At 36.6% G+C, this 27,148-nt stretch overlaps 1 protein-coding gene across 6 annotated transcripts in view; it reads left to right on the forward strand.

The window, feature by feature from the left end:
- Positions 1–27,148, forward strand: part of LOC114052343 (contactin-associated protein-like 4) — a 587,798-nt gene that overhangs the window by 397,355 nt on the left and 163,295 nt on the right. For 5 of the 6 annotated variants that reach the window (XM_027874897.1, XM_027874896.1, XM_027874899.1 and 2 more), the window contains 2 exons: positions 662–923; positions 16,506–16,655. In XM_027874897.1, coding sequence (XP_027730698.1) covers positions 662–923; positions 16,506–16,655 — 412 coding nt within the window. The remainder of the gene's footprint in view (positions 1–661; positions 924–16,505; positions 16,656–27,148) is intronic. The other variant, XM_027874900.1, reaches the window with a different exon arrangement.

The raw sequence follows: 27,148 nt of genomic DNA on the forward strand, positions 1-27,148 counted from the left end.
AAAATGTAATAGCCTTAGCTAAGGCTTAGAAATTAGAAAGTCATGACTTCATATGGAAAATGGCAAAATATCCCTGTCTAGAATAGTTAGGACAGATTAGGATGATAAGGAGAGTTAACTATGCTATCATAATTTAGTAGAATACCTTAAGATTCATGTCAGGAATCTGTTGATTTTCTCTACATAGGAGTTAATACCAGCCACAAAGGCCTCTGTGAGTCTGTGCAAAATTAGGAATGTATTGTCAGACGTGGCCAGTGGGTCAATTTGTTTGTTTAACTGTATGTGTCTTTATTAAAAGAAAGACTTCCATTTGTCAGAGTTGAGGGAGGGGCAGCAAGCTGAGGAGAAAAAACTGCCTTTGAGAAATGATGACAATATTTTTCTGGTTTTTTGTTTGTTTTGTTTTGTTTTGTGAGGCAGTAGGGGTTAAGTGACTTGAGCAAGGTCAGTCACACATCTAGTAAGTGTCAAGTGTCTGAGGCCAGGTTTGAACTCAGGTCCTCCTGACTCCAAGGCCATAGCTCTATCCACTGTGCCACCTAGCTGCCCCAATAATATTTTTTAAAGCATCAATTAAACATTTATATTAAAAATGTATTACTAAAGACATAATGCAATTGTGGCATCTTACTACCGTATTCCTTTATTTCGTTCTTAGGGAAATGTGTCTTTTTCTTGTTCGCAACCACAAACAGTTCCAGTCACTTTTTTGGGCTCTGGCAGCTACCTATCACTACGTGGCTCTTCTGGCCAGGATGAGATATCTGTGAGTTTTCAATTTCGCACTTGGAACAAAATGGGATTTTTGCTGTCCAGTAACTTTCATCAACATTCAGGAGGTCTCCTCCTCTATCTTCATGATGGAAAAATTAGACTGAATCTGTTCAAACTAGGAAAACAACAGAGTGACGTAACAGCAGGTAATAAATATTTTAAATATTGCTGTGTTAGATTACTCGGCTTTTATTTATAATAGTTATATCACTTTTGTATCTCCAGAAAGGCCTAGTCAGTTTTCTTGATAATAATAGGAACTCAATAAATACTAATTGGGTTAACAAATTTATAACTTAATGAAAGAATCTTTGTATTAATAAAATACTCAAAATGACTTTATCTTTTCATAACAGAAGATTTGCCATTTTGATTCTCTGGCATTTTCTTAACAAAATCTTTAAGAATGGATTATAGAATCATAGATTCAGAGTTAGAAGGGACCTACAAGGCAATATTCCAATCTTTCTAGTTATTATCATCTCTGTTTCTACATTTCAGGATTCATTATATTCACAGTGGTGGTGGGAAAAGAATAGAGATAACTTCTTTATGTGCACAGGACTAAAACTCTGTATACCAGGCACACATTAGGCATTTAATAAATATTGATCATTTAATATCCAGTTCAGACATTCAGTTCAACAAATATGTATTGCAAGTCATTGAAATTTTCTTGGCATTGGGAATACAAAGAGAAGTATGAAGCAGTCTCTGTCACCAATTCCCTACCAGCTTTCATTCTTCTAGATGTTAAATGCTTCTGGATAGATGAGCGTGGGAGTAGAACAGAGCAGAACAAGAAAAAAAACACCGATTTTATGTGTTTTGACTTTCAGATAACTTTTTAAACCAATGGTAGAGTCTGCATTGATGTTCAATTTTGGTCAGTTCATTGAGTGAGTTTGTGCTTTCATGCCCCCAGTCCTTGAAATACTATTACTGTTCATGACGAGAGATAATTACCAGGCATTCACATATTTGGAATGATATCCAAGTAGTAAAGATAGTATAGTAGAGGTCACTATGAAGTTAATGACTATTTTAATTTTAAATTTATATTTACAATGTGTTTTGAAGGTCACATCTCTGCTATTTGCTGAATAAATATTGTAATCGTCTTTTACTCAAAAAGGTAAAATTTTTGAACTTAAAAAAAGACAAAAAATGAGTGGAACAGAAGTACAAAGAATAAAATAAGAATACAAACTTTGACTCTCACCTTTTCTTTTCTTATTGCAATGTTAATCCTTTTTCTAATAAATGAAGGTTAAAAGTTCAATTTAAAAATATGAATATTGCATTCAATTTTAATGACAACTACTATGTCATACCTACTTATGGCATGTTAATGCTGTGAGAAATTTGCATAAGTGTGTCTGAAAAAGGAATAAATCAAAGCAGTTTCATTTTAATTATTAATAGGTTTCCTGAGATCATCATTTGAAAATGTTAATTTCATAGTAAGTATGTCATTGATGTACAGCTTATTGTGATGTATTTGACTTCTTCAATAGCAGTTTCAATCACAGCCCAATTATAAACATGTTAATGAAATTGCTTCGGTGCAATGTCACTCTAACAGGCTCAGGGAAGGTAGTATCATTTCTAAACAGTTTATTGGCATGTATCTTTGACAGATTAATTGAAAAGCATAAAAATATATAAAACACCCCCAATGACTTTGAAGTCGTAATAATCATGTTTAAGTGCAGAAATTATCTCTGACACCATATAACTTAATGTACTTATTCTCATAGCTGATATAAAGCATCTAAAATAATGCATTAAGTACATCTATGTAAATACAGAAAGTAGATGTAATTAAGAGGATAAACTTCTGTTTCCTCTTTATTTTTTTATTTTTATTTTTTTTTAAATTTTTATTTATTTATTTTTAGGCAATTGGGGTTAAGTGACTTGCCCAGGGTCACACAGCTAGTAAGTGTCAAGTGTCTGAAGCTGGATTTGAACTTAGGTCCTCCTGACTTCAGGGCCAGTGTTCTATCCACTGAGCCACCTACCTGCCCCTGTTTCTTCTTTAAACAAGATATTTCTGAATAAAACCACAATGATCTTTTGAAATGTTGTTTTTAAGAGTCGGGGGAGAAAGTAAGTTCCACAATAAGAAATTGACTAATTAAATTGCATATGATTGGACAGGTTTATTACCTTACAAGAAAAGACTTTTGACCTAGGATTCACATGTACAACATTTGATAATTAAATCAGATAATATTATTTTGACCAGAGAATATTACTTCTGACCAGTGATCAAAATTCATTGCCATTATTTTTTTTTGGAAAAAAAAAATACTTATCCACAATAAGCAAAATACTTCTAATGATGAAGGCTAGCTAACTTTTTTTTTCTTTTTCTAATAGAAATGGAAATTAGCAATTTATTACTCATTTAAAATCCACATATATGTATATGTATATATTTATTTTAAACCCAAAGAATCAAAGTTGAACTGTATTGAGTGCTGAACCTGAATTGAGTTGTAATTTCAATAAATGTATAAACCACATAGTCTAAATTTCCTAATGAAGAATGTAACTTTGTGAAATGTAATTCTAAGTAATTTTGAAAATAGTATATCAAACTTTAAAATACAATCTGTTGTCATTCCACAGAATGCTTTCGCCCCTTCCCCATCCCCCCCAGCTTTGGCCACCTTTAGATTTCAAAATTATAAAATTTTACAAATTTACAAATATTACAGATTTCAAAACTGTCAAATATCAAGTAGCACCAATAGTAATAAAATATATAATAAATCAATACTAAAAATCCACAGTACTTATTCTTTTAGTCATATTTTGGAGACTGTATAATACATAATATAAACTGTTTTCATACCTTAGTATGATTTGAATTCTCTCTGCTTTTCCCACTAAATATTCTTGTGTCTAGGTATCTAATTTTAATGTGATGAAGATTTTCATTTTAGCCAGGTTCTGGTCTGATCTTGACTCATACCAGTTCCCTGGTCATTTATGTTTGATATTCAAAAGGAATAAAACATTTATAGGTCATTTGAAAGTTATCAAAAGGTTTAACTTAACCATAGCAGAAGAACATATTTATCAATAGTATGCACCGAGGACACTTATATTTCTTCTATCTAATGAATCAAAATTCCCTTGCCTTACCTGCCCATTATTTTCTATCAGCCAAACAACATAGAAAATGTATGGAGTTCCTTCTGGATTTTTTGTAATCGCAGGATCAGGAAGTGACATCAACAACCTGAGCCTTATGTCCTTTGAGCTAATCAAGTCTCATGTTTGGTTTCATTACCTTTTAAGGAAAAACTAGTCTAACTTCCGTGGGGGAAGGGGAAAGACTATTGCTTCCCATTATCCTCTACCCCTTGGTAGTAAGGTCCGTAAGATCTTCTAGAGTAGAGGTTTTAATTTAAACTAATGACTTCAAAACTCCCAAATGTGGCCTCAACCAGATTAAAATGTAATTGGGAAATGTTAACAAAATAAATAAAAACACCATACAATATAGATAATGTTAATTTATGGTTTTCTAAGTCAGAATGTAGGGAATGGGGATGTTTCTGTTTGAGTCTGACATTACTATTCTAGAGGACCTTTTACCACTTAAATTGCTTTAAGAATGATACTTGTCAACCCTGACCTCTGGTATTAAAGAAGACTTGTAGAGGCAGCACTAAAGGAAAGGAAAACTGAAACAGAACCACATGAAAACGAAACTAACAATGTCATGGCTCCTCAAAGGAATGACTAAATATTGAAGAATCCCAGGAAGGAATGAGTGCTGGTCTAAATGATGAGGTCCATGTGGTAGGTGATGTCAAATCATTGCATTCTCAGTGGGTCTCTCAATGTAAAATAGTTTCCATAAGAATGAGTAGCACCAGAAATAGCAAAGATGATGATGATACATCCTGCATGGTCACTGAGCCTCATCATAGGTCGGGGAGAACTGTCTTGTACCACCACTCATTTAGTGCTCCCTGCATCAGCCAGAATCTTCTTCCAGGAAGCCCTATGGCAGGAGGGATACAAAAAATTCATTTTATGAGGGTCCTGAGGAACTTCCTTCTTCTTCTGTGGGCACTAGATAGATACTTTCATGTTCTCCTTGTTGCCAGAAAGGAAGCTACCTCCCAACAACACCACACTTTTGTTGTTCAAGTCCTTCTTAGAAAGTTTCATTGATCACTTGGTATTTTACTGGTAGTAATGTAGGGAGTCCACTCAATTCTGCATTATAGGAAACAATAGGTTACACTTGACCTTTTACCACTAAACATTCCAGTGTCCACTTTTCTGCCACTAGGCTGATATTGCCTCTGGGACCCATTCCCTATTTGCTGCTATCTCTTTTGCTGCTAGGCCCAATTCTATTGTCCACTTCCACTGGGAGACCCACATCTACATCTACTAACCCTAGTCATTGAGACCTCGGTCTGGGTCTGCTGCTCCCAGGCTTTTGCTGGTGGGGCAAGGGTCTTTGCCTGCTGCCCATTCTGCCAGCATCAACTTTTACCTCTCTATGCTTAAGCAGAACAGATGTCACTATTGGGGCCTGAACTCTGTTGCATTATGCTGGAACATGGTCTGAGGGCTGTTGTACCACCATTTCTGGGGCTTGACTCTCACCCCCTTTGTCCAGACTTGGCTTTGTATCATATACCCTTCACTGACAGTTAGAGGGTGAGCATTGATTCTCTACGTTGGAGTGAGTATTGTGTCCCACCCTATGCTAATGCCTGATTCTGCCCCTTCCTCCCCTCCCCCACCCCAGGGTGAAAAGCATTGTTGTGGACTTCCCTCGCCACTTCTTTCCCATGCTCTGCAAGAGTGGGAGAGGGTAGGGAGTGAATTGGTGATGTGCTGCCATTGTTGGGACCTGGCTCTATCCTCCTATGCTGGGGCCAGTGACTAAAGGTCACAATTGATAAGGTGAAGAACTGATGCATGAGATAGCTCATGGAACTCCGCAGGATTTGGCACATCATGCCAAGGCTCCATTCCTCTTCCTGTTAGTGATTATGCTCTCCATGCAGGAAAATCTCCCTGCTGCCAATTGACCCAAACTGAAGCATATAGGAGACCTGACATCTCAAATTCACAAAGTTTCTACCAAGATTGTAATGTCTAGTTCAGGTCAGCCACCTGTGCTCTGGAAAAGACAAAGCAAAAACAAAACAAAATGACAGCAAAAGCAAACAAACAAACAAACAAATCTAGAGACTACCAGAGGCCAGTAATGCACTCAATGCCATTTAATAGCAGTAGCTGCTTTATCCAAGGTGGTGAAACGCAGGGGGGCCCCTTACTGGAAGTTCCAGAGAGAGTTACAATTCACAAATCTGTTGTGAGAGTAGATAGTTTTTAAACCGATTCATCAACCCTACCTCTCCTTATCAAATTAACTGGGGTACAATTTGCACATTTGTCTATGTCTCCAATTTCAAAAATTGCCCCTGAGTTCCTCAGGAGAATTAAACATTGTCCTTTCAAGTGTCTACCCCGATAGCATGCTCCAAAAAATCATAATAAAGTCTATATAGCAGAGTTCAGGATGACCTCTCATATGCTAAATAAAAACATAATAATCAAAATTAAAGAAAAGAAAAACTAAAGTAATTCCTTCAGCACAGTTGTTAGAAAACCCTAAAATTCCAAGGAGGATATTTCTGGGAATTTCATTCTGGTTGTTGAGGTTTCCTCATGCTACCTCTCAGGTGGCTGGCTATTTGGCTTTATGCAGTTTGTTGTGGTTGCTGTTGTTGTTGTTTTTAGGCAACTGGGGTTAAGTGACTTGCCCAGGGTCACACAGCTAGTAAGTGTCAAGTGTTCAGTCTGAGTCCAGATTTGAACTCAGGTCCTCCTGACTTCAGGGCCAGGGCTCTATCCACCGCACCACCTAGCTGCCCCTGGCTTTATGCATTTTGAAGGATTGAAGAATGCATTGATTATCACCAAATATTCATTCAAATCCAAAGGTTTTTCCCCTATTTATATTCAAATAGGACTCTCTTAAAGCAGGGAAGGCTCTTCTTTCAGTAAGCTTCTGAACATTCTAACTACCTTACAGGCCCCACTGGAAAGCAGGCATGTCCTGATTTAACCACACAATCTGGCTTTAAGCACCTCAAGCCCCCATATTCAATATAGCCACGGCCCCCAGATCCAGTTCACATATTTGAATTTGGACAGGTTTGTTCTTGTACTCAATCACAATCGCATCATCTGTTAGTTGTTGTGCCCAAGACATGACCACAGTACCTAACTATTTATCTTGAACAGACAGGACCATAACAACTAGTCAATCAGAAAGCAGCACGACCAGAATGTTTGACCACTAAACCATAGAAGGGATCCGTCCCCTATTACCTAATCCCTTAACAACCCCTCCTGCCTTTTTAATATTCATAGTTGTTGTTGTGTAATCAGCATCTTTACATTATAAAATTGCTTGTCTTGTCTTACTAAGTTGCTGGTTCCTCTTGGAACCTAGCTGGTTTATGAGGGGCGTCAATCCTCAATAAACACCTGTACTTATATTAGAGGTGGTCTGACTCTGAATTGTTTGCTGCCACAATACACCATGAAATCTCAGCAACACTTCTCCTAAGGCGACTGGATAATGATGACCATTGGCAACACAAAGACATCCAGCTCAGTAAGGTCAGAGCCTTACTTATTTCACTCTTCTGGATTTTTCCTTTTCTAACGAGGGGGAAATCTCTTTCAATACCCTAAAATTCAGTCCCTCTTAGCTGCTTTGATGGTAAATTGAGCTCTGAGGAAATCCCCTAATAGAAAGTGGAGGAAGCTCAAATTAACAGCCTGGAAGGTCCAGCTGATAGCCTTAAAAGATATTTTGCATCAATTATCTTCAAGATGTAATTCTTAAGGATACAATTCTTAAAGTATACTCACATTAGTCTCTTGTTTCTAAGTGGCCAAATTTACTTTCTAATCTCCCAAGGGGTGATGGGGGCACTTCATGGTGCTCCATATCTAAACTCCCTATCTAAAAGTACTATAAGTTTGTGAAGGTCTTCATTACTGCCCACTCCTCACTTGCTGAGATTCTTCTATTCCAATCCTTCAAGACTATTCCAATTAGGACAGTCCCCAGGTAGTTTATGTTTGATATTGAAAAAAGAATAAGACACTTGTAGGTCATTTAGTGGTTAAATAAAGGAGATTTATTTAGCCAAAGCAGAAAAAGACATATGTATTGTGGACACTTCAAAGTAGACTTAGCTGAGTTAACGCAGTTGCCTATTAATTTGCCAGAGTGAAACGTCAGAGAGAATGCTTGAAGCCCTTCATAGATATTTTTTGTGCTCAAGGAAACAGAACGTGATGCCAATAGCCTGAGACATTAATCCCCTGAATTAATCAAGTCTCCAGGATCCTTTAAATAACTTTTAAGGAAAAAAAAAATAGCTTAACTTGATTGGGGGGAGAGGTTAAGATATTGTCCTAATGATACCAGGGGATACAATGCCTTGAAAGGAATTTTCTGGAACCTTATCTGGCCAGTGGAGATCTTGTATATGAAGCTGATCCCTTGATGTCTTCAAATCAAATCATATAGTTTACTGTTACAGATTACCTTTTTGTAGAATTAGCTCTGAATCACAGTTAATGCTTTTTTTTGTTTTTTTTTTCTCTCAACTTTCTCATCATACACCACTTTTTTTTTCTAAGTGGAATTAGCAGGCAGGAATAGACTTGTTATTTATGTGGGAGTTTTCCTTGAGTCAGCTATCTATGTATAGTTAGAACATCAATTCATCAAGAATTTTTTTTTTAAGAATAGAAATTAAAAAAAAAAACAACGTGGCTTACAGTTGACATAGTTTAACCTTGAAATTTTAAACAAGTAATTGAAAATAAAAACAAAAATTGAAATGAACAAAATAAATGACATCAACACTGATGATAATAATTCTATCCAGAAGTTTAATCATTGTAAATTAAGTGCCAAATCAAGACCAAAAGATTCCAGAAAGGAGCTTAGTCAGCAAACATCTGAATTACTTATCAAACAGAAATAGCTGCCAAAAGCAATATCAGGTTAGAATATGAACTTGTTTGTTAAATTTACAAAGAATAAAGATAGAAGATTGTGAGCCATGTAGTCTCAAAAAACAAATTGAGGAAATGGAAGGCAAAAATCCATTTAAAGAAATTTTGGAAAGATAATCAATTAAACACAAAGTCATCCCAAGGATATTTGACAATGAAAAATGGACAGAGAACTACAAACAGAAGAAAAAATAAAATAAAAATAATTTATAAAAATAATTTTTACAAACTATTTTCTCTAGCAGCACAGTGATAATGCCATACTTGTACCATTTTGCAGTCTCATATTAGCTTATAGAAGACATAGAAATGGTACCAAAGAGGACAAAGATGGGAAAAAGAGCCAAACTGAACCAAGTATGTGCTAAGATCTGTGCTGGAAATAGCACAATGGAATGACATAAAGGAGGTCTGAAGAGAAAGATTCCAAATCCATGGGAAAAGAAAAAAATGGGCTTTAATGAATATAGACAAAAGAAGACCAAAAGAACATTAAGAATTCCTGATCTATATGCTAATTTATTCATCTAAACAAACATTTTTATGAGATCAAGCTATGCATAAATCAAGGGTCTTCTCAGGGAGGGTTCTAATAAGAAACAAGATAGTTTTCTCAAGCAATATTCAGCAATGGGCCCCATATTTACCACTTGAAAAGAGACTGAAAGATGTAGAAAATGTAAGTTCTCATTTTTGTTTACTGACTTGGTTTTGAAAAAGTGTTTGATTGGTTAGGACAGTATGCTGCCGGCTAGATCCCATAAGTTCACCAAAATTATTCAAGATTCCTCAGGATTTATAGCACTAGAAATAAACCTATTTAATAACTTTCTGATCATAAATCTGATGAGATGTAAAACAGGGAGAAATGTACGCTAACCAAAGATTTTTGCTACTTTGTAGGAAGAGATAGATCACAGAGCTCATGTCAAAAAGAAACTCCCTATGGATGATAAGTTTTTTTAGATTCTTCTATGTAAGAATGACAATGAGCCCTAAAACACTGTAGAGCTTCCTGGAAGAGGTTTCTAATTACTCAAAGAAGTTTGGCTTATTCATCCACATAGAAAATACCAAGTAGATGGAAAAATGTCTATTGCTCAGGTTTCAGTATGTGAATGTTGACCTCCACCCCACCTCAGCCACACACAAAGATGATCATACTCTTGATTTTACCATCACCCATAAATGTACCACCTTAATGCTCAAGAATTCCAAAATCTTATCTAACCATAATCTATTGGTTTTTCTCTTTTCTCTCTGCCTTGCCTTACCAAGCAATGCCTCACTCAGTAATGGAGCCTAGGCAAGAAATAAGGCAGAGAATGACCTCTTTCACCTAGTTCAAAAAAAAAATCGCAGTCCTCTTCTAGAACAAAAGACAAACACTAGCAACCCTTACCAAACTGTATTCTTTATCTCCACTGTGACCTCTAATCCCTTTATCCCTTAATTTTCTCCCAGGCCCCCATTCTGCACTAGCTACTCTCCTCTTTTCTCCATCTTGACCCATTGTTGAGCCAATTAAACTTTACACAGTCCTCTTCTCTTTGAGTCCCTAGCTCTCTAATCATTCTGCTGATCTCTCCATGTTAAGCCCGAGTTGTGGCTCACTCTTACCATTCACCTCCTTTGCCATGTGTTACTGAACAAAGGTGGAGAGAATCACACAACCATTCTGGTTTGCACAGTCTAGACAACCTCTACTCTCACTGCTGCCCTTACTGCTACTAGGCGATCTTATTAAACCTGCATTTTCAACTCACTATCCTACTCTCCACATAGGCTCTTCCAAACCTTTTCATCCCTCAACATGCCTCCCTGGCCCTGCCCTCTCATCTGAGAAACTTGCTTTATATTTTGCTGAAAAAAATTTGAGGCTATTTACCACAAACTCCCTCTTCTCCCCTCTCCCTCATCTTCTGTCACTCAGATGCCATCAACCACTTTCTTCTGTCTCACTCCTGTTTTCAGTCTTGTCTTATGTGATGAAGTTACCTTACTCCTTACCAATGCTAATCCCTCTACTTGCTCAAGGGATCCCATTCCATCCTTTCTTCTCCAACAGATTGTACTCCTCTCTGATCCTCACCCATCACTTATTTTTAATCTCTCCCTTTTCTGCTGGCTCATTCCTTACTACCTAGAAACGTGCCAATGTTTCCCCCATCCTGAAGAAAAAAAACATACAAACAAACAAAAACCCTTCATTTGATTCTTCCATTTCCACTATCCTATATCTTTTCTGCCATCTATGGCTAAATGCCTTAAAAAGACCAACTGGAATACATGCCTCCACTTTCTCTCTTCATCTTCTCATCTTAACTCCTTACTACCTGGCTTCTGATCTTACAACTCTACTGAAAAACTTATCTTTTACTTGCCAAATCCAATGACTTTTTCTCAATCCTCATTCTCTTTGACCTCTCTGTAACCTTTTACTATTTTTATCACTGTCTCTTCCTTAATAACTTATTTTATCTAGTTTTTGGGGTACCACTCTTTCCTGGTTCTCCTCCTACCTTCCTGATCTTTTCTTCTTAGTCTCCTTTGCTGGATTTTCATCAGATCAGAACCTTTAATCATAAATCTTTCAAGCTGTTGTGTCTTGAACTCCTTTATCTTATTTTTCTATATTTTCACTTGGTTATCTCATGGATTGAATTAACATCTCTATGCTGACATATACTTGAATCTACCTGTACTGCCCCAACCTCTCTGCTGACTTTCAATCTCACATCTCCAACTGCCAGATATCTGGAAATAGATGCCCAGTAGACATCATAAACTAAACTTCCAAAACAGAGCTCAGTATTACATTTATGTTTTCCCCTAAAGATTTCCACCTTCCCTGTTACTGTAAAGAGCAATATTCTCCTCCCCGTTCCTCAGGCTTTCCACCTAGGAGTCTTCCTTAACTTTCACTGTCTTTCATTCCCCCCTTTCCTCCACCCCCATCCAGCTCCATATCCAGTCTGATGCCAAGGCCTATGAGTTTCATCTTTGTACATGTTCTGAATATATACCTTTCTCTCCTCTGACACTGCCACAACTCTGTTGCAGGTCCTCATCTCCTCATATCTCTACTATTGCAATAGCCTGCTGGTGCGTCTGCCTCTGAATCTCTTCCCACTGCAATCCATCCTCCATTAGCCATCAAAGTGATTTTCCTAAAATATCATTCTAATCATATACTTATTGCACAAAGCTAGTTTTTTTTCCCCCTCCTGTAGGCTTTTACATTGAACACAGTACTTTGATTGATCCATCATTTGACAAATGTGGATTTTTGTATACTCCCCGCTAATCAATGCAGGTTGTAAATCTTTTATGTCTTTTCATTCTGCGCTATTCTTTTCCAAGTTTTCTTAAAAACTCTTCACAGAGCATTTACCCAGTACACTAGGAGCTTCTCTTTTAGTTCCTCTTTCTTTCTCTCCCTTCTCTCCTAAATATCTCAGGTTTACCAATGTATTACTTTGTTTTTTACCAATTATTACTTGGGCTGTCCATCTTGTTGCTTTATTTCTTACTTTTTGTTTAGACCCTGTGTTGATCACAAATGTCCTCCATAACATCTTTTATTCTTGTTCTTGGTCACAATTTGTCTTTTATTATGTTCAGTGAAGCATATTCTAATGTCCTTTGACTAATTCGTGATTTTCTACTGGGCAGACATGCACGCAAGCACACACATACATACACCCAGACACATGTGCAACTCTTAGGACCCATTTCAGAGCAGGATGCTTGTTGTAGTCGTTTCTACTTAATTTAGCTAACATCACAACATTGACAGATAGTTTCCTCTGGTAAATTGTGACTTAAAAAGGATTCATGGTCTAGCTCGTAGCTACCCACACCAAATGAAAAATCTGAGTGAAACAAGAATAAGTACAATTGGTTATTTATACAAATGCATGTCATAATTTGAGCAAGAGATATTCTTGATTACATTAGTCTTTCCTATGTGGATGTTCAGACTAAACTCTGTAGTGGTTATAGATTTCTTTCAGGAGGCTCTATTATGTTCTGGGGCTCAATGCAATCAAAATAACCCTATCCAGAAACAAAAAGATCTAGAGAACCTGCTAATCAACAGGGGAGCTTTCCTTAACTTGGACTCTGCATTGTATTTCTTCTTTCACAGCAATGGGCGTCTTCAATTAGATATATCTTCCTCTTTTATTCTTGAGGCTGCTAGGTTGCTCAGTGGATAGAGTACTGGCCCTGGAGTCAGAACCACCTGAATTCAAATCTAGCTTTAAACACCTTCTGGATGTGTGATCCTTGATTAGATTTTTTTTTCATCGTTACATTAAAGTCAATTTATACCCATCCCCTTTATGTATATCCCTTTAACATGGTATAATAACAATACAGTTCTCAAGAGTTACAAGTGTCATCTTCCCTTGTAGGGATGTAAACAGTTTGCCCTTATTAATAACATGTTGTTTCTTTCTGTCTTGTTTACCTTCTTATGTCTCTCTTGAGTCTTGTATTTGAAGATCAAATTTTCTGTTGAGCTCTGGTCTTTTTATCAGGAAGGTTTGGAAGTCCCTTATTTCATTGAATGTCCATCTCCTCCCCTGAAATATCATGCTCATTTTTGCTGGGTAGTTGATCCCTGGTTGTAATACAAGCTCCTTTGCCTTATGGAATATCATATTCCATGCCCTATGGTCCTTTAATGTAGAAGCTGCAGGGTCCTGTGTAATCCTGACATGATATTTAAATTGTTTCTATCTGGCTGCTTGCCCGACCTTTAAAGAGATTGAGCTCTACTGTTGGGGTGCAGAGGACACTGACCCAAGCTTCTTGTATTGGGAGCCTAGGGCCTGGTCACTGACCTTGTGTTCTGGGGCTTCCAATGCTGGCAGTTGGAGGCTGTAGGATTCTGGCAGCTTACCTGGTGTTGGGCTGGAATCAGCAACACTGGAACTCTAGGGGTAGTGTGGATCCTGGAGATTTCCTGCTCACCTAGGCCTTTCCTTTCCTTTGCTTTCTTCAGTTCTTTTCAGATGGATGTTGTAGGGTGTTTATCCGCCTGGGGCCCCTTAGAGTACTGCTTCCCTTAGTTTTGCTGAGGCACTGGGAGAGCTGGTTGCTGTAGAATGCCAAGGCATGTGGTGGTTTTCTGAGCTAGTTTCCACCTGTTCCCCACCCTCAATGAGGCACTCAGGGGTCCAGGTATTGGTGTTGCCTGCTCTACCACCTGGGCTTCAAGATTTTCTCCTGGTATGCTGAGGTGGGGCTACCTGGGCTACTGGACTGCTGCACCCTGTCTTTCTTCTGGTTCAGCTGGTCCAGGGTTTTTCCTGGGCCGATATTTTCTGGGCTTTCAGGGGTTAATAAGGGAGAGTAAGAGAGACTCACCTCTTACTCTGCCATCTTGGCTCCAGGAGGCAGAAGTCTCTGTCTAGATGTGTGATCCTGAGCAAGTCACTTAATCTCTGCCAGCTTCAGTTTCCTTAAATGCAAAATAGGGATATCTTACAGGTTATTGTAAGGATTAGATAAAATGATATGTGAAAAACACTTATCAAAGTGCCTTAGCATAGTAGGCACTTAATATTTTTTTTTCTTTTCAATTTTCTCTTCCCTTGATCTTTAACACATTTAAATCACCAAGCATTAAACTTGAAGATGTTATCAAGTTCCTTGTAGAATTCCTCTATTTTTTCATTCTCTATAATGTATGCTGGCACATAAATTAAAAACATTTTTGTGTTGATACTTTTGCAACTGTTTATCATGAACTTTACAATAGGATATGACCAGATATCTGAGGAAATGTTTTTGTTTATTGCATACAATAAAACAAACTCTGCCATCTCCTTTCTTTGCCTCTTCGTGGAGTACATTATGAGTCATCATTCTTTCTTCTGGTTTTGTTTATAGAGGGAATGCCAATATTGATTTGATTTAGCTTTATGAATATTATTTTCACTTGGTGCTCATTGGGGAAAGGGTTCATATTTAAAGTACCAATATCCAAAAGTTTAGTGACAGTATAAAATCTTTGTGATTCATGGCATCCTCTGCTCTCCTTTTCACCACTCTTTTCCACTATCACTGAAGAAGCTTAAGTGGGCTGTCAAGATCTGAGGACCAGTTTGTATTTGTATAAAGACATGGTATTATTTCCATGCTAAGAGGAACAATATTTTTGAATCTCAAAGATAGGAGGAACTAATCATACCATTCACTTTGGCAACCTTTGACATAGTGGTTGTTCTTCACTCAATTGCTCCAAACTAGGCTAGAATGTGACCAAAATATGGGTCACATTCCTTCTAAATTGCACTTAGCATTTTGCTTTTTGTTGTTATTGTTCAGTTGTGTCTGACTCTTCCTGACTCTATGGACCACAGCATGCCAATAATGTCTATGAGGTTTTCTTGGCAAAGATGCTAGAGTGGTTTGCCATTTCCTTCTTCAGTAGAGTAAAGTAAACAGGGGTCAAGTGACTTGTTCAGAGTCACACAACTAATAAGTGTCTGAGGTCAGATTTGAACTCAGGTCTTCCTGACACCAGGCCCAGCCCACTGAGCTACCTAGCTGCTTCCTTCTACTGCTGTTGTTGTTCAGTCATGTCTAACTCTTTGTGACCCCATTTGGGGTTTTCTTGCCAAAGATATTGGAATAGTTTGCTATTTCCTTCTTCAGCTAATTTTACAGATGAAGAAATTGAGGCAAACAGGGTTAAGTGATTTGCCCAGTATCACACAGCTAGCTAGTAAGTGTCTGAGGCTGGATTTGAACTCAGGTCTTCCTGGCTGCAGGTCTGGCACTCTATATACTGTACCACCTAGTATCCTTTCATTCTATTACCCCACCCCTAAAATTATCTCATTTTTACATGCTGTATTTCCCTAGTGGAATGTAAATTTCTTGAAGGTAGGGATCCTCATTCAATCATTCATTCTTTCATTCCTTTGTTGTTGTTAGTTCATTTGTTTATTTAGGAGCCATAGCACCTAGCATAGTCTTGCACAAAATTAGTATTTGTTGAATTGAAATAAATTGAATTCATATTTATCCACTTCTGTTTTAATGGTGCAAATGGGATGCTAAAATAAAAGTTTAGTGATAGTTAGAGGGTAATTACAAAGGTAAACTGTTGGGAAAAACTGTAATCTTTTAACTGTTTTATAAGCAATAATTACACAAATTCAAGAAGAGAGTAATCATGGTATTTGCTAAAATCCTGGGATTTTAATATATCCTAGTACTGTACATTAGACAGGCAATTTTTGCTCTTCCCTCTAATAGGGCATTCTTCAGAAATTCTGATAGTAATTTTCTCTTTTTTTATCTACTAGATAAGTATAATATTATGGCTATCCAGAATTGTTTGGGTTTGTTCAAAGAGTTTGTTTGTTTTTTCCTCCTCTACTGAGGCCTGACAAATGGAAGAAAGTAATGTTTTCCATTTACACACAGAATGCTATGATTTCCCACTTGGCTCAGTTTCTCTCTTTCAATCTACATTCTATCCTCCCACTCCTTTCTCTGGATGTTAATGCTATACTTATCTGAGATACTGAGTGAAGGGAATCTCATTGTTTTGAAGGACTTATTGTGATTCATAGTTTATAAACATTTCTTTGTAACTGATTTCATTTTCCTCCTAGGAGCTGAATTAAATAATGGACAATGGCATTCCATTTCCTTAGCTGCTAAAAGAAATCACCTGAGTATAATGATAGATAATGATGTGACTTCAGTTCTGCATCTTGTGCTGCCAATGCAGATTTATTCAGGAGATATCTATTATTTTGGAGGTGAGTGAAATGGCCAGAATATATGGGAAATTGAACAATGTCTCATCTTTACAATATTTTGAGATAATTATTTAAATGGAGTCTACTAAAGAAAAAAAATGTTCATTTTTTTCTTTCTGTGCACATAATAACCCCTTTGCAATTAACAGAAATGGTGAGATGACAAAGATTACAGAATATAGCCTAAAATACATGTCTACCACATGGCCTTGTTCAAAATCACTTTATATTTAGCAAGATTAATTTTTTTGTGATCCACACTCTGTGTCATAACCCTCATCCTCATAACCCTAATAATATATTTCATGATAGTGAAAAATCTTCACTCTTTTTTTCTTTCTGAACTTATGTGCTAACATTAGTACAACAAAATGGTGTTTTCTTAGTGATATCTCTAATATCTCCAGATATTATCAGTCTCTCACTTCCTAACTTAGAAGAACAGTACCATACCCAGCAGACCAATAGTTTAAGTTAACTGGCTATTTCAACTTATGGGGATTAGAAGTCGTCAAGACAGGCCCTCAGCCTCTAATGCTCTACCAGGTACTCTGGACAGCAATAAAGTGAGCAACGTGCTGTTCAGTGAGTTTTTCAGAGAAATCAACTAGTGTAAGGTACATTTAAGTCTGAAAAATGAATCTTTTAGATGGTAAATAATCACTAAATATCAAGGGATTAAAGTGGAAAGTTGTTTCTTGCCTTCAATATAAAATTATAGGACTTGTCAAAAGGAAGAAAATCTATTCATTAATCATTTTTTTGGGGGGGGAAGTACTTCTTTTTAATCCTTTTTTTGTTTGGTCTTTGACCACCTTTTTCCCCCTCCCTTAAATTAGTTCTGAACTTCTGTGGTGGTAACCCAGCTTACAATGAAATGATAATAGAAAATCACCCAAAAATCACAGGTTGTCTAGTCTTTTAAATCTCCAAATGCAACTTTTTAAGAAAGGAAATAATTATAGTACACTGCTCTTAATTTCTTACCTCAAACTAAAAGTCTTATATACTCCCATATCCGTTTGCTTTTTTTTTTTTTTTTTTGCCTTTTGGTGAGGCAGTCTGGGTTAAGTGACTTGCCCAGGGTCATACAGCTAGTAAGTGTCAAGTGTCTGAAGCTGGATTTGAACTCAGGTCCTCCTGACTCCAAGGCCAGAGCTCTATCCATTCTGCCACCTAGCTGCTCCAACCATTTGTTCTTATTAACTTACATTTATCTTACCTCTTTAGTCTAATTTCACAAAAATATAATGGCATGTCCTTAGAAAAACAAAGGAGGCCATCTCAAAACCATGCTACTCCATGGTAGCACGATGGCCTAAGATTTACAAGTTTAAAAAGAATGATTGTTTATGTTTTTAATTGAATTATTTGAAATTGGGTAATTTAATTAAATGATTAACAATCTGCCAGAAAGCCAGTAAATTTAACCAAAAAATCTGCCTCTATGATAATTATTAACATTCTGCATCTTAGTCAGCAATGCACAAATGGATTCATCCCAATAAAATAATAAAATAATGCAGATTATTGTATCAGTCAGTCAATATTTATTTAACACCTACAATGTACCAGGTCCTGTGCCAAGCAATGCTATCATATACAGTCCAATTTTGAGGGTCTGTATCTGTATAGGATCAAATTTGTCCCTTATTTCCATTCCTCTGACCACCACCCTAGTTCAGACTCTCCTCCCCTCTCTCCTAGATTATTGTAATAGCCTCTTAAGTCCTCTCCCTTCCTCTAGGTTCTCTCTTCTCTGATCTAGTTCAGCTGTGAAAGTAATCTTCCTGAAGTATATGACATCCTTCCTAATCACATAGTTTCCCTGTTCAAAAACCTTATTCAGTGGCTTTCCACTGCCTACTCAATCAAATGCAAACTGCTTAGCCTGACATTTATGGCATTCCGTAATCTGACTATAACCTACCTTTCAAGACTTATTTCATCTTACTCTTCTTTACCTACTATATTCCAGCAAAAAAAAAAAAATACTATTTCCACACTTGTCCTGGTTTGTCCCACACCTGTGCATTTTACACGCCACACTTTTACACATTTTATGCCTGACCTAGTTAGCATTTCATGCCCAGAGTTCCTATAATAGAGACAACCCCTCCTAGAAGGAAGTTCCGTATGACACTTGTGGCCAGGAACCCTTTAAACTGATTGTTGGATGGAAGAAGTGGATGCACCAAGGGGATTAGGACACAATTTTGCTAAAGGCTGAGTAGCTGTGATTTAATGATTCAAGCTGCTATGAGTTCTGATTTTACATCTTGCAAGAAAGAAGTAATTGTACTTACCTAGAAACCTGTGAAGGTGAAGGACTATCTTAGCATTGGTGGGTCCAAGTGAGTCTTACCACACTCTACTTCTGGTCATTAATCTTTGTAATGGTCCTAGTTTTAAAAGAAAAGAAGAGTGATTATTCAGGCAAGGTGGGGATATCCTTTTGTTATTTTGGTACAAATATAGGTGATAAACCACTGGACCTGGAGTCATAAAGTCCTAAGTTCAAGTTTGACCTCAGATACTTACTAGTTGTGTATCCCTGGGCAAGTCACTTAAGTTTGTTTGCCTTGGTTTCCTCATCTGTAAAATGAACTGGAGAAAGAACTGGCGAACTACTCTAGTATCTTAGCCAAGAAAAACCCCAAATAGAGTCATGAAAAGTCAGACACAAATTAAACAACTGAACAACTTCACATCATGTGTGAAATTCACAGTTGTTGCAGTTACAACCTTAAAAAAAATCTAGATTAACTTGACTGTTTATCCCCATACCTCAAACCCTTTCACCCATTGCTCATTTTTTTGGAGCATCTAGGTGACATAGTGGATAGTGTCCTGGCTCTGGAGTCAGGATGACCTGACTTCAAGTCTAGTCTCAGATACTTATTAGCTGTGTGACCCTAGGCAAGTCACTTAACCCTGTTGGCCTCAGTTTCCTCATCTGTAAAATGAACTGAAAACGTAAATGGCAAACCATTCAAGTATCTTTGCCAAGAAAACCCTTTGTGGAGCCATGGAGAGTCAGATAGGACTGAAGGACTGAACAAAAAATGGCCTTATTATCCCTGTTACAAGCAGGCACACAGAATAAAAAGGGAAAAGGAATGGAGAAAGTCATCCACCTATTAATAATGCCTATGTGAGAACAATAGGTCCATAAGTCGTCTTGTCTACTAGGTTGTAAATGGTCTCTGTCTGAGACAACTTGGATCGTCCAGTGGCTAAATCTTTCCCTGTTATTGGCCATATACTCTCATACCTTGTTTCCTTTTTCTCAAGACCTTTGAGGCCAGGGTGTGATGCCTGAAAATGTCTAGAATTTCTTCTATGTTTTGATCATGAGAAATAAGAGGAGAGTTCTTTTCATATACTTCATATTTTCTAGGTTTGGTTTCCCAGACAGAATGTTTAGAAGGAGTGAAGAACACTCACACTCTACCCAGATCCCAGATTGATTCTTGTACATCATTGGGTTCTACATTTAAAGAAGACAGCTTAATATGTAGAAGTCATGGAGCTAGGAACTTTTGCATTATCTTCCAAGCACAGCTGACTGTGGGAGCTGGTGTAACCTAAACCAAGATATTAGAAGTGTCACTGAATGGTTGTTAGGATCCCTGAGTTATTATCCAGGGAGTCCCATGGCTGTCCCCTATAACTGCTCAGTGTCATTTTCAGTCTCCTTTGCTGGATTAACATTCATATCTTCTAACTCTAGTTGTATCCCAAGTTTCATCCTGGATGTTCTTATATTCTCTCTTTATGCTCTAATTCTTGGTGACCACACTGACTCACAAGGATTTATCATTTCTAGGCTAATGACTCTCAGATCTATCATTTCTAGCTCAATTTCCCTCCAAAGTACAAGTCTTTTATCACCAACTTCCTCTTGGACAATTCAAGCTGAATGTTCTATAAATATCTCAAATTCACCATGTCCAAATATGACCTTTCATTTCTCACCAAATGTTTCATTCTTCCGAATTTCCCTATTTTGTTGAACAAACTACCATTCTTCTGAATCCCCTACCCCACATATCCAATCAGATGCTAGATCTTGCCATTTCTAACTTCATAGCTCTTCCAGATTGAACTCCTTCTATCCACTTACGTGGTCACCACCCTACTTTGGGTCCTCACCTTGACTATTGCAATAGCTTCCTAATTGGTTTCCTTAAAAGGGACTAATGTGTCTCCCCTTTAAAATTCACCCTTCACACAGTTGCCAAGGTGATTTTCCTGAAGCACAGATTTCAACTGCAATAAACTATTACCTCAAATAATAATAATAGCTAACTTTTATATCATTAGCTTGGACAGACTTTAGGAGATAGTGAAAGATAAAAAGATCTGGCATGTTTTAGTCCTAGGGGGTCATGAAAAGTAGGACATGAGTGAACAAATGAACAGCAAAAACAACACCAAAAAACCCCAAAACACTTATGCTGCTCTCATTGTGTGCCAGATACTGTGCTAAGCACTTTATTATTATTATTTTATTTAATCCTCACAACAGTTCTGGGAAGTAGTTGCTATTAATATCCCCATTTTACAAAGGAAACTGAAGCAAACACACATTAAATGACTTGCCCAGGGTCACACAGCTATCAGAAGCCAGGTTTGAATTCAGTTCTTCCTGACTCCAGGTCCAGGACTCTATCTATTGTGCCATCTAAAGGCCCCAAATACCAAATAAAAACTTCTTTGCCATATAAAACATCATAATCTGTCTCCAACTAACTTTTCAGATCTTATTATGTACTACTCCCCTCCATACACACTTACACAGTGTACTTCCTTCAAAATGGCCTCCTACTTTTCCTCATGCATCCTTCCATTTCAACCCATGTCCCCTTACTCCAAATTACATGCCCAAGGTATCATGCTGCCCAGGGAGACTCAGATGTAAGTGATCTGGATGATTGTGATATGTCATGAAAACTTCCTTTTAAGGAGTAAGCCTGGAAAGGATCAAATTGCCTGACTGCCTGGATATAACAGGGCAAGAATGACAGGGAACATGAGTTCATTCAGTCAGTCTTCTTTTGGGGAGTTCAGAAGACAGACCACTGGACTTGGAGTCAGGAAGACCCAAGTTCAAATTTGCCCCAAAATACTTATTAGTGTATGATCTTGGACAAGTCACTTCTCAGTTTCCTTATCAGTAAAATAGAGATAATATAGCACTTTCCAACTTTATTGTGATGCTCAAATGAGATAATATTTGTAAAACATTTTGCAAACCTTCAAATCCTGTATAAATAGTAGTGGTAGTGGTAGGGGTATATCTCCATCTACTCATCTAAGCTTCCTGGATTCTGAGATATATCATAGATTTGGTCCATGGAGATTTTCCAGAGACCTGTTTGTAACACCTGAGTCAAAATCTCCACATGGAGTTCCATTGTCTATGTTAGCCTCTGTTTCCTCCACCTCAACAGCTTTTGGCACATTTTGGAACATCATTAGTTCACTTTAAGCCTTAGACTGACTGACTGTGACCTCTCCCCAAACTTCTTAACAGTGTAACCCAAGCCTATTATCTTTAGCTTCTTGATTTTTACTGAACTTGGGAATACTTTCCTGGTTTGTGGAGGAATTGATCTAAGAAGGGCACCAGACTTTCCTTCCATGGTACAGGAGCACAGGTTTTAGTTAGAAGACACATCTGCTGCTACCAGTCACGAAGACTCCCTCTCTAGTCATCCAGGCATAGATGGACTGATAAATTTCTCCAAATGAGCCCCCAATAAAAGGAGGAGAAGAAATGATACTTCCTTCTCAAAAGCCTATTATGGTTCCTTTTTGCAGACAGCCACAGGATTCGTGGGATGGAGCTGATGGAGTGATTTGAACCCCTGTGCTTCAGTAGGGGTCACTTTCACTTAAGCTAAGTCTCCATAACACTAAATGCAAGAGAATAAGAGGATATCACTGCTATCGAGTTTAAGCAAGTTGCCTTTGCTTTAAGATCATGCCAGATTATGACCATTAAAGGTTTTTGCAATTAGAGGTAGCTGACATTGTTCCAAACTTGGTTTGTAGCACATACAGTAGAGTTATGGGGAATGCTTAAACAGGCATAGTTTGGGACTTGCTGTGGATATCATAGAGTAAGATGCAGACAGATACACATATATTTGAACAAACATTTGCTGACAGACAAAACCTATACTTCACATCTGGAGTATCACTATAACAGAAACTTGGAATCAATGAATCAACCAACAATACAATTAAGTATCCCATTTCTAACACCAGAGAGTGTGAAGGTAAAGAGAAATTCATCTCATATGGCTAGTTAAAGTGACAGGTATGGACATTTATATGGTTTGAGGGATACTGTACCCTACTGAGGTTGTGGTACCAAATAACAGATTAATCAAATAACAGAAAAAATAAAGTTCCAGAACACTGACTTTTCTGCATTCTAAGGTGGGTTGATATTATCACAAATCAGGGAAGAATGGCACTGGGCGTTATTGCAGAAGCACCAGCAACTATCTATCTGGACCCTGATTTATCAATCCTGATGTGTTTAGATGCCCTTAACCTAGCCCCTTCAGCAATTGGTGGGACCCCACCACAACCCAGCTGTGTGGACAGCTCAAACAGCTTTTAAGTTCTTATAATAGGAAGGAAAACTGCCAAAAAATCTTTCAATGTGCTTGTCAGACAGGAGAAATTTTAACAATGAGGGGATTAGAACATAGATTTTGGACTTCGTGGAATTAGGACATTGCATGCTAACAGATAAGCCTCTATGGTTGGCTGATGCAAGCTATTAGTTTTTGGTTCTTCATCTTCTTAGTAATAGTAGGTTGAAGTAGGCCCTGTCATACACATTCTTTATTTTATGGAAGTTTTCTTAAATCATCATACACAAGATTTACAAAAGACATAATGGACCTCTCCAATGGCTGTCTATTTTTTCAACAATTTAGCTGAATTACAGACAAGTGCTTTGCCATTGTGATTGTTTCCCAAAAAGATAATTTATACTTCATTACTTCATGAGTCTGTCAGCTCAATTTTTTAAAAGAGGAACAAGAAAAAAAAATCAGAAAAATTGATTAATATATTGAAAAAAATTTAAAAAAATACAATGTTCTATACCCACAAGAAGTAGGGGAAAGATGTCTTCCCATTTTTACTCTTTGCGCTCATGCTTATTCTTTATAATTCTGCAACATTTGCTTTGGATTGTTTTGTTATTATTGTTCCTTCCATTTGCATTTCCATGTGGATATTATTCTCTTGGCTCTGCTTTCTTCACTCTGCATCAGGTCATGTAAGGTTTTCTATGCTTCTCTATTTTCATTTTATAGTAGAAGAATATTCCTTAACCTGATTAATTTTTATTATTGTTAATATTATTTTATGTTCCTATAGAAGTAGTTTTTGAAGGAAACAGTTTAATGTACTACACATCTTCTCATGATAGAATATCTATTTTCCTTCTAGAGGAAGGATATGGATTATCTGAGGATTCTTATTGTATTCCCCTCATATAAATAGACTGATCACAAATGATATTTAAATAGTAGTTTTTCCTTTGTTTTTGTTCAGCGAAATAATTTGTTTCCTTTTCTTTGCAAAAAAAGTTTTGTTCTTTTCTACTGAGCTCTTAATCTTATTATTTATCACGCTTTGGAGGATGATCCTGGGATCTCAATCTATTCTAATGCAGTATAACCTTAGTTTAGTTCTACCAAAATGGAAAGACATTGCCTGCTGACAGACTATGTTATTGAAAAGCTAACCTAGCTGCATATCATGAGTCTCATCTCTAAGAATTTGGCCACTAGATAATGATAGTTTTGGGTCAAAGTAAATAACATAGATTGCCTAATAAACTAATTTCTAAGGGGGATGCAATTACAGATATTTTGTAGTATTTTTTTGACAGGCTTATGGATTTCCTCAAACACTCATAGATCTAGAACTGAAAGGGTCTTTAGAGGTAAGTGAGCCCAACCCTCTCATTCTACTGATGAGGAAACTGAGGTCCTGAATGATTAAATGACTTTTCCAGTAATTATTGTAACTCTTCAAGGGGCAACTAAGGTGAAAGGAATTCTTTAAGAATTCTAGATGTCTCCATCATCAATATATCTATTTTAGCCTGAAATAACATGTCAAAAACTGAGTTACCAATCTGTTGGCCTCTTATATAATTTTATCTTTTTGAAAAATAACCAAACTGTGAAGCAGAAAAAGTTTATAAATATCACAGGGCCTTCACTGATATGCTACTTTTCACTATTTTTTCCAGAGTAGTAAATTTTCTTCACACAAAGTATATAGAATAATTTTACATTCATATTTGAGAATAATTATTATTTGCCATTATGTTCCCTTTAAAAGGGAATTATTTCATTTAGATACTCTCATTGCACCATCAATCGAGACCATAGCATTCTCTATTCGTGAATCCTGCCCAGACTAGTAAAACCATGATAATATATTAGATTCTTATTCTTCTCTCTGTTCCTTTTCCAGAGAACACAATGTAAGTTATCCAATACTCTCAGGAGGTACTCAACTTTTCAGATTCCCTCAGTAGCAAAGCATTCTTTCTTTATACTATACCCAAAATCCTAGAAAAAATCCTGCTCTTTAAATGGGCTTAGTGCATGAAAACTCATTGTTATTTTATTTCATTAACTATATACCTTAAGAGTTACCCATGGGCTAGATATACAATCCCTACACTGAAACTCTCTTAGATCTCTTGATCCCTAGTTTATTGAGTTTAAAAGAAATGAGCATAATGTACATTTCTGATTTGACATTTCCTTTTGGAAATTCCCCCTTGCTTTTACTGGCAGCTCCTTGATTTGTTTTTGTTTTGTCTGTAATGGGCATAATCTTTTTGCTCTAGGATAATTTGAGTGAAATACCATCTGGAGAAAGGGAAATGAACTGATTAAATAATTTCTTTACAATTTGCTCAACATCATATAACAGAAAGTCTCTGTACCTCTTATTATCCTAACATTCTTTATTGATTATTGAGTTCTAGTAAAAATTATACATGTAACATACCTATTTCATTGGAAATTTATCCCATCCTTCCAAGGTGAACTTGAAACATCACAACTATTTGCATATAGCCTTATAAATTGGGGAAATGGGTAATGAGGTTCTACAGAGTTTGCTTATAACGTGGAGTTTGAAGCCTTCTAAAAATTTTTATGAAGTTCATGTCCAATGTTGCAGTATGCCTAGTAGTTTTAAATATGAGTGCAAATTTCCTTTTGTGTTAGAAATGTGATTGGGGAAATACAATGCTACAAAGCTATAAAACATTAGAAAAGATGTGGTATTGTAAAGCAAATGACGGAAATTTCTTAGCTCTATCACATCAGATATTATCAGAGATTGTACTGGAGTTAAGAAAATGCTGAATCCTGAATTCTTTCTATTATTATTCATTATAATAGTGATTGACAGCCATATGAGATTAATGAGAAACTAATGAAAATACAGAAACCCTTTAGTGGTCTCCATAGTTTTTCCTCCATAGTATTCCTCCAAATATTCTGTAAGTATTTATTTCCCTTTAATAAGAAATATAGAACATTAACTGAAAACAATAACAATGATGCTATTGAGGTTAATGCAAATAAATGTAACATTATTTATTTAAGTAATTTGAAAACTAAATACAGAAAAAAAGATAAAGAAATTGGCCATGGAAGACACTGATCCAACAACTTAAGGGAAATATTATTAAAATCAAAATAAATGAGGTGCATTGTGTTGATATGCATTTACATTTCATTGTAATTACCTATTCATTTCCCTTTGTGATACAAGGAATGATAAACTGCTACAAATTTTCATATCATGACATAATCAAATGCATGATTTTTGAAATATTATTAACACATAGAATATTATTATAAGTACTTGTTCACATTGTTTCATTATGATAAAATTTTATTATACTCTTATTATTATTAGGTTAATTTAACCTTTCTTCTAAGTAGATAATTTAAAGCAAATTTAGTATTTACTGTTATCATAATACTTTTTCCTTAATAGTATTTTTCCCATTACATGTAAAGATAGTTTTCAACATTAATTTTTGTAAAATTTTGAGTTCCAAATTTTTCTCTCTCCCCCCTTCCCTCTCCCTTCCATGAGACAGCAAGCAGTCTAATATAGATTATATATGTACAATCATGTTAAACATTTCCACATTAGTCATGTTGTAAAAGAAGAATCAGAACAAAAGGGAAAAACCACAAGAAAGAATAAATAGAAAAAACCAACCAACCAAACAAACAAAAAAAAAAAGTGAAATAGTATGCTTCGATCTGCATTCAGACTCCATAGTTATTTCTCTGGATGTGGTTAGTATTTTCCATCAAAGTCTTTCGGGATTGTCTTGGTTTATTATATTGCTGAGAAGAGCTAAGTCTATCGCAGTTGATCATCACACAATGTTGCTGTTGCTGTGTACGGCGTCC

This window comes from Vombatus ursinus, unplaced genomic scaffold, assembly GCF_900497805.2.
Source record: "Vombatus ursinus unplaced genomic scaffold, bare-nosed wombat genome assembly UNPS02014807.1, whole genome shotgun sequence".
Lineage (NCBI taxonomy): Eukaryota > Metazoa > Chordata > Mammalia > Diprotodontia > Vombatidae > Vombatus > Vombatus ursinus.